We start from the raw sequence: 14,078 nt of genomic DNA, 5'->3' as shown, positions 1-14,078 counted from the left end.
AACGTGGCCAGGACTCCAAACTCCATCCCTGTGCATTCTTTTCCCGGAAGTTCTCTCCTACCCAGCAGAACTATGGGGTCGGGGACCGGGAATTGTTGGCGATAAAGTGGGTCCTGGAGGAGTGGCGACAGTGGCTCCTGGGTACCCCCACTCCTTTTCTAATCTGGACTGATCATCAGAACCTCATCCATATTCAGACCGCTCGCCAACTCAACCCTCGTCAGGCCCGGTGGGCCCTCTTTTTCGAACCTTATAACTTTCACATCGCCTACCGCCCCGGCTCAAAGAACCTCAAGGCGGACGCCCTGTCCCGTCAACACACCCAGGATCCAAGGCCTCCTGAACCGAGGTCCATCCTCCCGACCGAACGGTTCTTGGCCGCCCTGCAATGGCCCCTGGAAGCCTCCATCCGGGCGGCTCTCCCGGCGGACCCGGCGCCCCCAGAGACGCCTCCTAACCGCCTTTACGTTCCGGCCGTGTGTCGACAGGAGGCCTTGAGGTGGGGGCATAGTTCACGGCTCGCGGGACACCAAGGCCAGGCTCGTACCTTCCAGTTCCTCCGCCGGGCCCTGTGGTGGCCCTCTATGAGAAAGGACGTGCGTGAATACACCGCTGCATGTGACACTTGCGCCCGGTCTAAGTCCACCACCCAACCTGGAGCCGGGGAATTGCAACCGCTCCCTGTGCCTAAAAGGCCGTGGTCGCACATAGGTGTGGACTTTGTCACGGGGCTTCCCGTTGCCGACCACCTGGACACCATCCTCACCATCACCGACCGCTTTTCGAAGGCTGTGCATTTAGTGGCTATGGCAGGGCTCCCCACGGCTAAGAAGACGGCGGAGCTCCTCCTCGATCATGTGGTGAGGCTCCACGGATTCCCCCAGGACGTGGTGTCTGACAGAGGGCCTCAGTTCATCTCACGTTTCTGGAAGGCTTTCTGTCGGTTGGTGGGCGCTTCTGCCAGTCTGTCGTCAGGCTATCATCCCCAGACTAATGGTCAGACGGAGAGAGCAAACCAGCAGCTTGGGCGTTACTTACGCTGCTTCGCCTCGTCTCAACCGTCCACCTGGCCTCGTTACCTCCTATGGGCGGAGCTCTCTCACAACCTCCAGACGTCCTCCGCCACGGGTCTATCGCCCTTCGAGACCTGCTACGGATACCAGCCCCCTCTTTTTGACCATCAGGTGCCGGAGGTGGAGGTTCCGGCGGCTCAGGATATGGTCCGCCGCTGCCATCTCGCTTGGATCAGGGCTCGCGCCGCCATCACCCGGGCTAATACGGAGTACTCCCGACAACACTGCCGCCGCCACCGGCCCGGCCCTGTGTTCCAGCCTGGTGACCGGGTTTGGCTCTCTACCGCAAACCTCCGGTTTCCGGCTGGTTCCAGGAAGCTGTCGCCTCGCTTTTTGGGGCCCTTCCCAGTCCGAGATGTCCTCGGTCCGGTCGCTTACCGGCTGCGCCTCCCTTCCACTCTTAAGGTGCACCCGGTATTCCACGTCTCACAGCTCAAGCCGGTGGTGTCTTCTCCTCTCCATCCGCCTCCGGCCCGGGTGCCGACGCCCCGAGATGTCGATGGGGACCCCGTCTACACCGTCCGCAAGATTCTGGACGCCCGCCGCCGGGGCCGTGGATGGCAGTATTTGGTGGACTGGCAGGGTTACGGTCCGGAGGAACGTAGCTGGGAGCCTGCCCGCTCGTTTCTGGATCCTTCCCTGTTGGCTGATTTCTGGTCGCGTCGCCCTGGGCCTTCTGGAGCCGTCCCTCGCGGGGGGGGTCCTGTCATGAACTCCTCCTCTTAACCTCCTCTGCGGGCCGGGCTGGCGCTGCACTCCAGTTCCCAGCATGCCTGTCACCGACGCTTCCCGGTGACGTCATCCCGCTGAGCCTATTTAAGGACCTGTCACAGCGGAGCCGGCACTCAGTCATCATCTAACGATAGACGCCAAGCCATTCTAAGACCTAAGACACTAACTCTACAGACCATACGGGAAGAGAACTTCCCACGCTGCCACATATCAGTCTCCATCCACCACTCTCTCCGCGCCTGGGTCTCATAACCACTCCAGCTCAGCCCACCGAACCTGACAGATATAATCTCAAAGAGCACACAGAGTTTTCAAAGTGATGCCATCATGCACACATAAGTGAAGTGTTATTTCATAACCAATGACCCTTCCGGAACTGCGCTGCTCTGGGTGGCTGCATGTTGGAGTAGCTCTGTTGACTATATGTAAGTTTAGCCTTTTTTGGACATTTTTTCTTCAAGTTTCTCAAGAAAAACTGTATTTTTTGACATTTTACTTTTCTGTTTCTGGTGCTGTGAAGCTTGTAGGATTTCTACTGCTATTTTTTTCACTTTTTGAGCATTTGTTATGATGCGTAACCATGGCAACAAGCTGGTTTACAATCGGGAGCAGCTGATTAACATTGGAAAGGCAGGAATAATACCTCAACTGAAGCCACAAATCCCAAATGAGCTAAAACGCAAGAAGCGTGGGTGCAGAGCGGGAGCAAAACGGAGACAGAGAAAGCGGAAATTCAAACCATCTCCTCCATCAATCATAATGGGAAATGTGAGACCACTAGCCAACAAGATGGAGGAACTCCAAGCCCTTTCAAGGACTCAGCCAGAGTTTTGGCAGTTTTGGAACCACTGGAGGAGATAATGCAAAGAAGGATTCTCCAGAGAATCAAGAAAATTATGGACAACCCTGAGCATTCTCTTCACAAGACTGTCCAATCACAGAGGAGTGTCTTCAGTCAGAGGCTTCTTCAGTTCGCTGCAACACGGACCCCTACTGGCGATCCTTCCTGCCAACAGCCATTGTAATACACAATAACTCTTTGATGACTTGATTAATAGTATTACTCTGAGCTACTACAGCAATCAATTTCCCTCTGGGATTAATAAAGTATTTTTGAATTGAATTGAATTGAATTAGGATCAAACAGACCCTGCTTGTGGCTCTGCTGGATGGTCCTCTGGATGAACGCCTGGACACCTCTGTAGGTTTGGAGAAAACTGTCCTGGAATCGGCTCGCCTGCTCTGCGCTCACCCCCAGGATCCCAGACAGTCGCTCACGACCTACAGGAAGTATTAAAACATCTGTGGGTCTAACCAGCTGCATCACACGAAACATCAGCTTAGCTACAGCACAAAAAGCTACCAACATTTTTGTTTCCCACCAAGCGTGAGCCACTTCTTGCTTTCTTTTGACAAGTTTTTCTTCATGCACTAATGTTCACTTTACTGCTTGCTTGAGTTCAGTCAGTCATTAGGATCTTTTTGCAAACCTTTCAGTGGCCATGTCTGAGCTCCCTGTGGTCGGGTTTTCTCAGCAGGTTAGTATTTTTTTGCAGGATATTACATGAAACTTGAAGCGTTCCTGGAAAGGATGATTTATGAACAGCTTAAAGAATTTGTGTGCATTATCTTAGAAAATATGAAAGCATCAAATTTCTCAAGTAAACTTTTTGAAGATTTTTTTTCCGGTAAGCAGCAAATTAAATGAGATAAAAGTGATTAGTTAATTTGTGAGAAAGCCTTTATGGGAGTGAAGAATCAAGGTGGTTGTTGTATGTGTGTGTGTGTGTGTGTGTGTGTGTGTGTGTGTGTGTGTGTGTGTGTGTGTGTGTGTGTGTGTGTGCACCAGCTCTGAATGTGTGCTACACAGCCTCACATTCCTGCTGAATGAGGTCAGCTCATGGAGTGAACTTTAACCTTTGCAGCGGGACCTCTGAGTTTTTTCTTTCAAACTGCTGTCAGTCACTCAGCTTTTCCTTGCTCCTGCTGTTTCTCATCTCCCTTCTTTCCAAATGCCTGCCTTTATTTTTGGCTGCTTTTGTCTTCTGAGTTAGCTTGACTCAACAGGTGACAAATTAGCCACTTTTGCAAAACAGTTCATCTGTTCAGTCAGATGTTTGGGACAAATAACTTCCATCCTCTTAACTGACCAGGGTGCTTGTGTCCTCTCTCTTATTTCCAGTATCTTTGCCCTGTTTGGTCATTTTCTGACCTATTTGTACACGAGTTCGTAGCGTCGCTGTTCCTCTCCACCCTAGTCTGATTGTCTCTTGAAGGGAGACAGAAAGCTTCTCTCAGTTTTTGGTAACCATAGCAACACACCCTTCAATAAGGAGGCGTCTGTCTATGTCGATCAGGATCTCCTTGAATTCCTCAGCTTGACCTGCTCCTCACTCTTCCCCTTTCCCCCACATCACCAACCAACACCATATTTCATTTCTCTTTTCCTTTGTGTTTTGGGGTGTATAAAATAAGCTTTGCTTGTACCTGTAATTCTCAGCTCTCGTGATTCAGAAAACTCCTGATGTAGAATCTTGTTTGACTCCTTTTGTAGTCAGACAGTCTTTTTTTTTAGCTTCACCAGATAACTGTTTTCTTTGTTTCTTCTGAGGCTCCACCATGAAAAACACGTTACAATAAAGACAAACCAGGTGTAGCTTGTCTGTTGCAAACGTGGGTTGCCGTAAAGCGTGACGTGAAACTTCAGGGCAGCTGTCCGGAGAGGCTGAAGTTCCCAGCGAGGCATCTTACTCACAAGGGGGAGGAAAAGGCTGTAAAGCCTGAAAAGGGTCATTTGAACACATACTGGCTCCAGAAAATTATTAATTATTTTAAGTATGAAAAAGTTGTAAACTATCCCTTTAATAAATACATGAAAGTCATTTTTACATTCAGGTTTCCTTATTGCATTATTTGTTCAGAAGAAGAAAGGTTCATTTTCTTTTGAGTATATCTGTGTTTATAGTGATTGATTTACCCTTGATTTGCCGTAAGTTTGTTTATGTGAATATTTAAAATTTAAATGATCTGGTTACTTTGATTAAGTTAGATTTTTCTAGTGTTGCTTGGTTTGTTGATTTTTAGAGAAAAGAACAAAAGATAATAAAGAAACTATATTTTTGACTAACTATGCCTTGGTTCCTTTTGTTATCAGACCCACCTTGGGCTTATGGGTTGTTATAGGAGACCCCTAGCCTTGCCCAGTGGTTAATTTATATACAGTAGCACCTCACTAGGTAAAAATCACAAGTCCTTTCACAAGCACATTTAAAAAATAAAGTTTTAAAAAGATAATGAGAGAAAAAATTTATGATTTATATGACAATAGTGAATAAGGTCAAGGTCACATTTATTTCTTAAGCACACTTATTATTGCTTCCGCAACCCAAAGTGCTGTACAACACAGAAGATAAAATCGCAAACAAGTATAACTAAAAACCATAAAACCATAAAAATCAGCAAGTTAGGATTAAAACAGCATTTCATCACACAATTATAAAATCAATAAAAATGAGAAAGACTGACAATGACAAAATAAAATCATCCTACATAAAAGCCAGGTTGAATAAATGAGTTTTAAGCAAGGACTTAAAGACATCCAGACTTTGTGAGGTCCTGATCTGCAGAGGAAGGCTGTTCCAGAGTGTAGGACCGGCCACAGAAAATGCCCTATCTCCCCTCGTCTTTAGGCGAGCCTTTGGAACTGATAATAAAAACTGTGAGTCCGACTGCTAATTCCTGGCAGGAGTGTAGGGTGACAATAAATCATCTATATAAGGAGGGGCCAGACCATAAAGTGATTTATAAACAAAAAGCAACAATTTAAACTGAATCCTGTAATGCACTGGGAGCCAGTGAAGGGAAGAAAGCACTGGAGAGATGTGATCATGCTTCCTGTACTTGTTAAAAGGCGGGCTGCTACATTTTGAACCAGTTGCAAGCGGTTTAAGGAGAAATGCCCTAATCCATAGTACAGGGAATTGCAGTAATCTAGTCGACAGGAGACAAAGAGATGAATAACATGTTCAAAGACAGTTTCCGGCAATTAGCACTTAACCTTTGCAAGCTGCCTCAAGTGATAAAACCAGTCTGGACCACTGCACTTATCTGTCTGTCCAATTTAAATGAACCATCCATAATACAAACCCAGGTTTTTCACATAAGGTTTTACAAAATCCGAAAGGGAACCAAGTGGGCTCACCGCACCCTTTAACAGGTCTCCACTGCCAAAAACTAAACTCTCTGTCAGGTCAATCAATTTCATAAAATTAATTGACATCCATTGCTTCAAATCAGCTAAGTTCCCAGCGAACCTTGATTTGAAGAAAATTGTGAATCAAACTGAAATCGCAATATATCATTGACAAATGACAATTCAATCCTATCCCAAAATTGTTCAGCCATGTATATATACGATATACACATACAATATACATACATATATGATACATGGCTGAACAATTTTAGGATAGGATTGAATTGCCATTTGTCTATGAGATATTGCTCCTTATCTCCTATTATATATATCCTAGTGATCCTTGAGATGCTTGGCTATAAGAACAAGAACAACGATGAGAAACAATACCCACCTTGGAAGAGAAGGTTGGGGGCCAAAATAAAGGCAGCACAGAGAGAAGTAAGCCAACTGTCAGGGCTCCAGAAAGGCACAATGAGAAAACCAGGACCCAAGAGCTACAGCCAGAAACCCATACCTGAAGCACTGGAAACTACCAAACAAAGGCTCCAGGCCTTGGCCAGCCACCTAAAGAGATACACGAGAGAAAGTGAAGCCAGACAAATAAACCAGCTCTTCTCTACCCAACCAGCTAATGTGAACTCAGCGGCAGGGTAATAAACAGCAGAGTAGACCAACCAAGGCTGGAGACTGAACAGCACTGGAAGGGCATTTGGGAGAAGGAGGCATCACACAACAGCAATGCAAAGTGGCTAGCCTCTCTAAGACCACAGCAACCTCCTTGAGCAGAACCCAGTATCCATCACTGTGGCCGACATTCAGGAAAGAGTCTCAGATATGAAAAACTGGACAGCACCGGGACCTGACATGATCCACGCCTAATGGCTTAAGAAGCTCACTGCACTCCATGAGCCAATTGCACAAGTCTCTGTCAAATGTGGCAAATACCATGGAGAAGCCCTGTTCCACTGCTGTTCTGCATGGGTCTGAACACCCTCAGCCAAATAATCAACAAGACTGGCTATGGATACCAACTCAAGAATGGAACCACAATCAGCCACCTCCTCTACATGGATGACAGAAAGCTGTACGCCAAGAGCGAGCGGGACATCGACTCACTGATCCATACCACCAGGATCTACAGCACTGATATTGGAATTCAGACTCGAGAAGTGTGATCGAATGGTGACACAGAAAGGGAAGGTAGTCCACACAGAAGGGGTCTCCCTCCCAAAAAGAACAATAGCCGACATTGACAGCTACAAGTACCTTGGTATCCCACAAGAAAATGGCAACCTCGATGAAGTCCCAAGGAAAGGAGCCACAGCCAAATACCTACAACGAGTAAAGCAAGTCCTAAGAAGTCAGCTCAATGGCAAGAATAAGATCTGGGCAATAAACAGCTGTGCCCTTCCAGAATAAGATAATCTGCTGAAATAATAAGCTGGCCAAAGGAAGGAATACAGACCACAGATGTCAAGACACAGAAGCTCCAAACCATGCAAAGATGGTTCCATCCTAAATGCAGCACCCTGGGACTGTACACTAGTTGTACGGAAGGAGGCCGAGGACTAGTGAGTGTGAGAGCCACTGTCCAGGATGAAACATCCAAGATCCATAAGTACATCAAGGACAAGGCCCCAACAGATGAAATGTTCAGTGAATGTTTCAGACAATAATGAACAGAGGAGAAGATGCTGGAAATGTCATCATGGGAGGACAACTCCCTACATGGGATGTACCACCGACAGATAACTGAAGTGGCTGATATCAAGAAATCCTACCAATGTCTAGAAAGAGCTGGTCTGAAGGACAGCACAGAGACACTCATCATGGCTGCACAGGAACAGACCCTGAACACCAGAGCAACAAGATCTACCACACCAGACAAGCCTCAAGGTGTAGGCTATACAAAGAGACCCCTGAGACAGAGCTTACATGGAACACCACAACCAAGTGGCTGGCATTGTGTACAGAAACATCTGTGCAGAGTATGGACTGGATGCCCCAAAGTTAAAGTGGGTAACACCCCATAAGGTGGTTGAGAATAGGGCTGTCACGGTAACCGCAAAAATGAAATATCCATCCATGAAGAAACCCACCGTGCTGCATCATGGGCCACCGCGATTACTGAACTTGATTCAACTCAATGATGCATGTTGAGAAGGATGGCTGCACTGGTATCAAAACGAAACGTTACTTCACTCCTTTGGGAGCACTTTGGTTTTCAGTACGTCAGCTGCTGCGCAGCCAGAGTCCTTGGCCGAGACGGAGCTGCCACCAGCGGCAAAAAAAAAAAAAAACGCTCGGAGACCTGCTGAAGTCCCGGACAAGCACTGCTTCTGCAACCGTCCCAAAGAGAGTTTGAGCTGAGCTGGAGCTCACTCGCTACCTGCAGGAGGAATGCATCAACCCTAAAGAAACCCCCCTGACATGGTGGAGCAACAACCGGGAGAGATTCCCTTTGCTCGCCAGTCGCAAGCAAGTACGTGTGCGTTAGTGCAACGAGCGCACCATCCGAGAGGGTTTTCAGTGTTGCTGGAAATGTTGCCACCCCTCTCAGATCCTCTCTCAAACCATATATGGTTAACATGCTGGTTTTCCTTGTGGGTAACAAGGACGTGACTGAGCTATAAATCACCGTCATTCGTGTGTGTGAAAGTGAAATGATAGTGCCCTGTGCCCGGTACATGTAATTTTTTATGCTTGATTTTAAACAACTAAACAAAATGGGGACTTGTTTCTTATTTGTTAGGTGCTGCAGCCAAATTTGCATTTAAAAGTTTAACCTTCTCCTGAATTTAGTTGTTTTTAAGTTCAGTCGGACTCCGACTGTCGGAGAAACAAACGTTACTGCGATCTGTGTTGTTACTGCCCTTTGATCTGCATTCAGTAAAGTGTTATAAAAGAAGGCACAGCAATTTTTAACCTTTTTTAAATGTGTAAACATTATGTTTAGATAGTACTGCAATAAAAAAAAGTGCTGCAATAATATTGCACACCGCAATATTAAGCCACCCTGAATCACCGCAGGGGGAATTCCTCAACCGCGACAGCCCTAGTTGAGAACCAGAGAGCCAAGCTCTTGTGGGACTTCCAGATACAGACTAAAAAAGGTGATGGAGAACCAACCAGACATTGTGGTGGTGGACAATCAACAGAGGACAGCTGTTGTGGTTGATGTGGCGATACCAAGTGATGCAACATCAGAAAAAAGGAACTTGAGAAACTAGCGAAGCACCAGGGCCTTTTGGAAGAACTTGAGAAAGCCTGGAGATTGAAGATATCGGTGATGCTCATGGTCATCGGGGCAGTAACCCCCAAACTGGAGGAGCGGCTAAAGCAGATCCCAGGAAAAACATCAGACATCTCAGTCCAGAAAAGTGCAGATCTAGGAACAGCTAAGATACTGCAGAACCCTCAAGCCCCCAGGTAGAGGACCTGAGCTGTATATATACAGGGAGTGCAGAATTATTAGGCAAGTTGTATTTTTGAGAAATAATTTTATTATTGAACAACAACCATGTTCTCAATGAACCCAAAAGATAATAATAATAATAATACATTTTATTTCAAAGCGCCTTTCAGGACACCCAAGGTCACTTTACAAAAGACTCATTAATATCAAAGCTGAATGTTTTTGGAAGTAGTTTTTAGTTTTAGCTATTTTAGGGGGATATCTGTGTGTGCAGGTGACTATTACTGTGCATAATTTTTAGGCAACTTAACAAAAAACAAATATATACCCATTTCAATTATTTATTTTTACCAGTGAAACCAATATAACATCTCCACATTCCCAAATATAAATTTCTGACATTCAAAAACAATACAAAAACAAATCAGCGACCAATATGGCCACCTTTCAGCCATGCCCAGGCGTCAGTGGCCTAGTGGTAGAGTGTCCTCCCTGAGACTGGGAGATCAGGGGTTCGATTCCTGGTCGGGTCATACCAAAGACTTTGAAAAAATGGGACCCAATGCCTCCCTGCTTGACACTCAGCATTAAGGGGTTGGATTGGGGGGTTAAACCACCAAATAGTTCCCGAGTGCGGCTTGTCTGCAGCTCACCGCTCCCCCAGGGGATGGGTCAAATGCGGAGAATAAATTTCGCACACACACCTGTGTGTGTGACAACTAATGGGACTTTAACTTTTTAAACTTTTCTTTGCAAGGACACTCAAAAGCCTGCCATCCATGGATTCTGTCAGTGTTTTGATCTGGTCACCATCATCATTGCGTGCAGCAGCAACCACAGCCTCTCAGACACTGTTCAGAAAGGTGTACTGTTTTCCCTCCTTGTAAATCTCACATTTGATGATGGACCACAGGTTCTCAATGAGGTTCAGATCAGGTGAACAAGGAGGCCATGCCATTAGTTTTTCTTCTTTTATACCCTTTCTTGCCAGCCACGCTGTGAAGTACTTGGACGCGTGTGATGGAGCATTGTCCTGCATGAAAATCATGTTTTTCTTGAAGGATGCAGACTTCTTCCTGTACCACTGCTTGAAGAAGGTGTCATCCAGAAACTGGCAGTAGGACTGGGAGTTGAGCTTGACTCCATCCTCAACCCGAAAAGGCCCCACAAGCTCATCTTTGATGATACCAGCCCAAACCAGTACTCCACCTCCACCTTGCTGGCGTCTGAGTCGGACTGGAGCTCTCTGCCCTTTACCAATCCAGCCACGGGCCCATCCATCTGGCCCATCAAGACTCACTCTCATTTCATCAGTCCATAAAACCTTAGATAAATCAGTCTTGAGATATTTCTTGGCCCAGTCTTGACGTTTCAGCTTGTGTCTTGTTCAGTGGTGGTTGTCTTTCAGCCTTTCTTACGTTGGCCATGTCTCTGAGTATTGCACACCTTGTGCTTTTGGGCACTCCAGTAATGTTGCAGCTCTGAAATATGGACAAACTGGTGGCAAGTGGCATCTTGGCAGCTGCACGCTTGACGTTTCTCAGTTCATGGGCAATTATTTTGCGCCTTGGATTGTCCACACGCTTCTTACGACCCTGTTGACTATTTTGAATAAAACGCTTGATTGTTCGATGATCACGTTTCAGAAGCTTTGCAATTTTAAGACTGCTGCATCCCTCTGCAAGATATCTCACTATTTTTGACCTTTCTGAGCCTGTCAAGTCCTTCTTTTGACCCATTTTGCCAAAGGAAAGGAAGTTGCCTAATAATTATGCACACCTGATATATTGTGTTGATGTCATTAGACCACACCCCTTCTGATTACAGAGACGCACATCACCTAATATGCTTAATTGGTAGTAGGCTTTCGAGCCCATATAGCGTGGAGTAAGACAACATGCATGAAGAGAATGATGTGGACAAAATACTCATTTGCCTAATAATTCTGCACTCCCTGTATATACATACATACATACATATATACATATATATATATATACATATATATATATATATGTATATATATGTATATATATATATATATATATATATATATATATATATATATATATATATATATATATATATATATATATATATATATATAGTATAACGGGAGAATAATTGTTGTAACAGTGTGTTTTGGCAAAAAAAAAAAAAAAAAAGCAACAACCAAGCAGGAACAACCTTCCATATTTGCTCACCTGCTCCATAAACCACAGAGTACACGATGCGTTTGGCGTGTTCCCTGTCTTCAGAAGAAACATCACCAATACTCATCCCTTTCCTGAGTGACACAGAAAAATAAACAGTCATCTTCTAAAGAAATGAGCATCACATGCAGCTTTTTAACCATTCTCTGCAGCAGCAGTGTTAATTAGTTAGCTTAATCTGACGGAAACCTAACAGTGTTTTTGGTTTGTTTTATTGTAACATTTTTGGGGAACATATTTCTAGATTTTATGCATCGAACTTTCAGTTTGTGTGACCACATTTCTCTTTAACTGCAACATTCAACAACAATTCAACATTCTCATTTCTATGTCTGGGAAAAAAATCTAAAAGTTATATAAGCTGTTGAATCAGAATCAGAAGGGTTTTATTGCCATATGTGCGAGAATCACAACATTAGGAAATTGGTGCGGTACTTCGTGTAAAAAAGGAAGATAAAAATAAGATATAAGAAAATATAGAAAGTAAGAATATAATCATGATAAAATAATAATATAAAGTGGCAATACTTAGAGAAATGGCTGCTATATAATTATATATTTATCATTTAAGAAATATCTCCAAACTGCGAAGGTTGGTGTCAAAACATGAACTTGAAATGGTGACCCATGCCTTTATCTCCTCCCGTCTAGATTGCTGCAACACACTCTTCACATGTTTTAACAAAAAATTCCTTGACTGCCTTCAGTTGGTCCAGAACTCTGCAGCAAGGCTCCTAACTGGAGCAAACAGAAGAGCACACATCACTCCTATTCTGACGTCTCTGCACTGGTTACCCGTTAACTTTAGAATTCATTTTAGAATCCGGACTATTACTTTCAGGGCTCTACATGGTCAAGCTCCTCCCTATATTACTGAAATGTTAAAGCCTTATGCTCCAACCCGAGCCCTCAGATCCACCCACCAGAACCTTCTAGAAGTTCCTAAGACCAGATACAAAAGTCGAGGCGATCGTTCCTTCCAGACTGTTGCACCCCGACTTTGGAATGATCTTCCTTTATCCTTACGTAGCATTGACAGTCTAGACACTTTTAAAAATCAGCTAAAGACCCTTTTATTTAAAGCTGCTTTTACCTAAATATTTTATTTTCTTATTTTTAACTCAAATTTCTAATATTTCATCTGATTATGAAATTGTATAATTTTATGACTTTATTTTTCTGATGTTAACCTATTTCTGTTTTGAGAATATTTTGATTTTATGATATTAATCTTTTTATGATTTTGTGACTTAGTTTTATTTTGTTTTGATCTATGTGAAGCACTATGTGATTCTATGTCTGTGATAAGTGCCATATAAATAAAATTTACTTACTTACTATATACGTGACAGCGTACTAATCAGAGCGGATCAGTTCAGGTACAAACACAACACATGGTCATGTGACTGGGACCAAGCAACTGGAGTGGGCAGCCCTAGGATTGTCGTTCATGAGTCCAACAGCAGAGGGTAAGAAACTTGTGGTAAGAGGTTCTGGTCCAAATGGATCTGAGCCTCCTGCCAGATGGGTGCGAGTCAAAGAGACTGTGTCCAGGGTGACACGGGTCAGCTGTTATCCAACCTCCATGCCTCAATGTCCTGGAGGTGTACAGGTCCTGTATGGAGGGGGGTTTGCAGCCAATGACCTTCTCAGCAGAGTGTACGACACGCTGCAGCCTCTTCTTGTCCCTGGTGGTAGCTCCAGCATACCACACAGTGATTGAGGAGGTGAGGATGGACTCGATGACTGCGGTGTAGAACTGCCTCATCGACTGTACTGGCAGGTTGAATTTCTTCATCTGCCTCAGGAACAACATCCTCTGCTCGGCCTTTTGCACTACAGAGGTGATGGTGGGCTCCCACTTGAGGTCTTGGGTGATGGTGGTACCCAGGAAGCGACATGAGTACACCATCGTGATAGGAGTGTCGGACAGGGTTATGGGGGGAGGGGGAGCTGTGTGCTTTTTAAAGTCCACAACAACCTCTGTTATCTTCTGGGTGTTTAGCAGTGGATGCAGTGTATTTGAATAATATAAAACAATTTGAAAACTAAGTAGATAAAAGTGTTGCAGACTAATAAAAGCAAAGAGGAAACTAGAAAGGGCACAAAAACTTAACAGAAAAAGGCTAAATGTACACCATAGGGCATAAATGGGACATGCAGTATAGAGACAGAAGAACTAAAAAGAGAAATCAGGAGATAAGAGACATAGACAGCCAGACAGTGACAGTTATGAAATGTGACTCGCAGACAGGCGTAGTGCGGATCACTTGGAGGGGGTTGACTTGTCTACAAAGTGATTCATCATGAGGGGCCTGTGGGATGCTGCTGCTGCCACTGTTGACACAAAGTTCCCTCTGACACACATGGAAACACTTTTAAGTTACGTGAGTGTCTGAAGAACACCCCAGAATGACACAGTGACAACACCAAAAACAGTTTCAGAC

The 14,078-nt window shown here is 44.8% G+C and overlaps 1 protein-coding gene across 3 annotated transcripts in view; it reads right to left on the bottom strand.

Annotated features, from left to right (window-relative positions):
- Nucleotides 1-14,078, bottom strand: part of poln (polymerase (DNA directed) nu) — a 109,095-nt gene that overhangs the window by 15,362 nt on the left and 79,655 nt on the right. For 2 of the 3 annotated variants that reach the window (XM_070547034.1, XM_054747692.2), the window contains 2 exons: nucleotides 11,623-11,705; nucleotides 2,955-3,086 (listed from right to left, as the gene is read on the bottom strand). In XM_070547034.1, the coding sequence (XP_070403135.1) occupies nucleotides 2,955-3,086; nucleotides 11,623-11,705 (215 nt within the window). The remainder of the gene's footprint in view (nucleotides 1-2,954; nucleotides 3,087-11,622; nucleotides 11,706-14,078) is intronic. The other variant, XM_070547035.1, reaches the window with a different exon arrangement.

The sequence above is a fragment of the Nothobranchius furzeri genome, chromosome 2 (genome assembly GCF_043380555.1).
Source record: "Nothobranchius furzeri strain GRZ-AD chromosome 2, NfurGRZ-RIMD1, whole genome shotgun sequence".
In the NCBI taxonomy this organism is placed as follows: Eukaryota; Metazoa; Chordata; class Actinopteri; order Cyprinodontiformes; family Nothobranchiidae; genus Nothobranchius; species Nothobranchius furzeri.
Note: the sequence above shows the minus strand (reverse complement) of the source record. Positions and strands in the feature narration are given on the sequence as shown.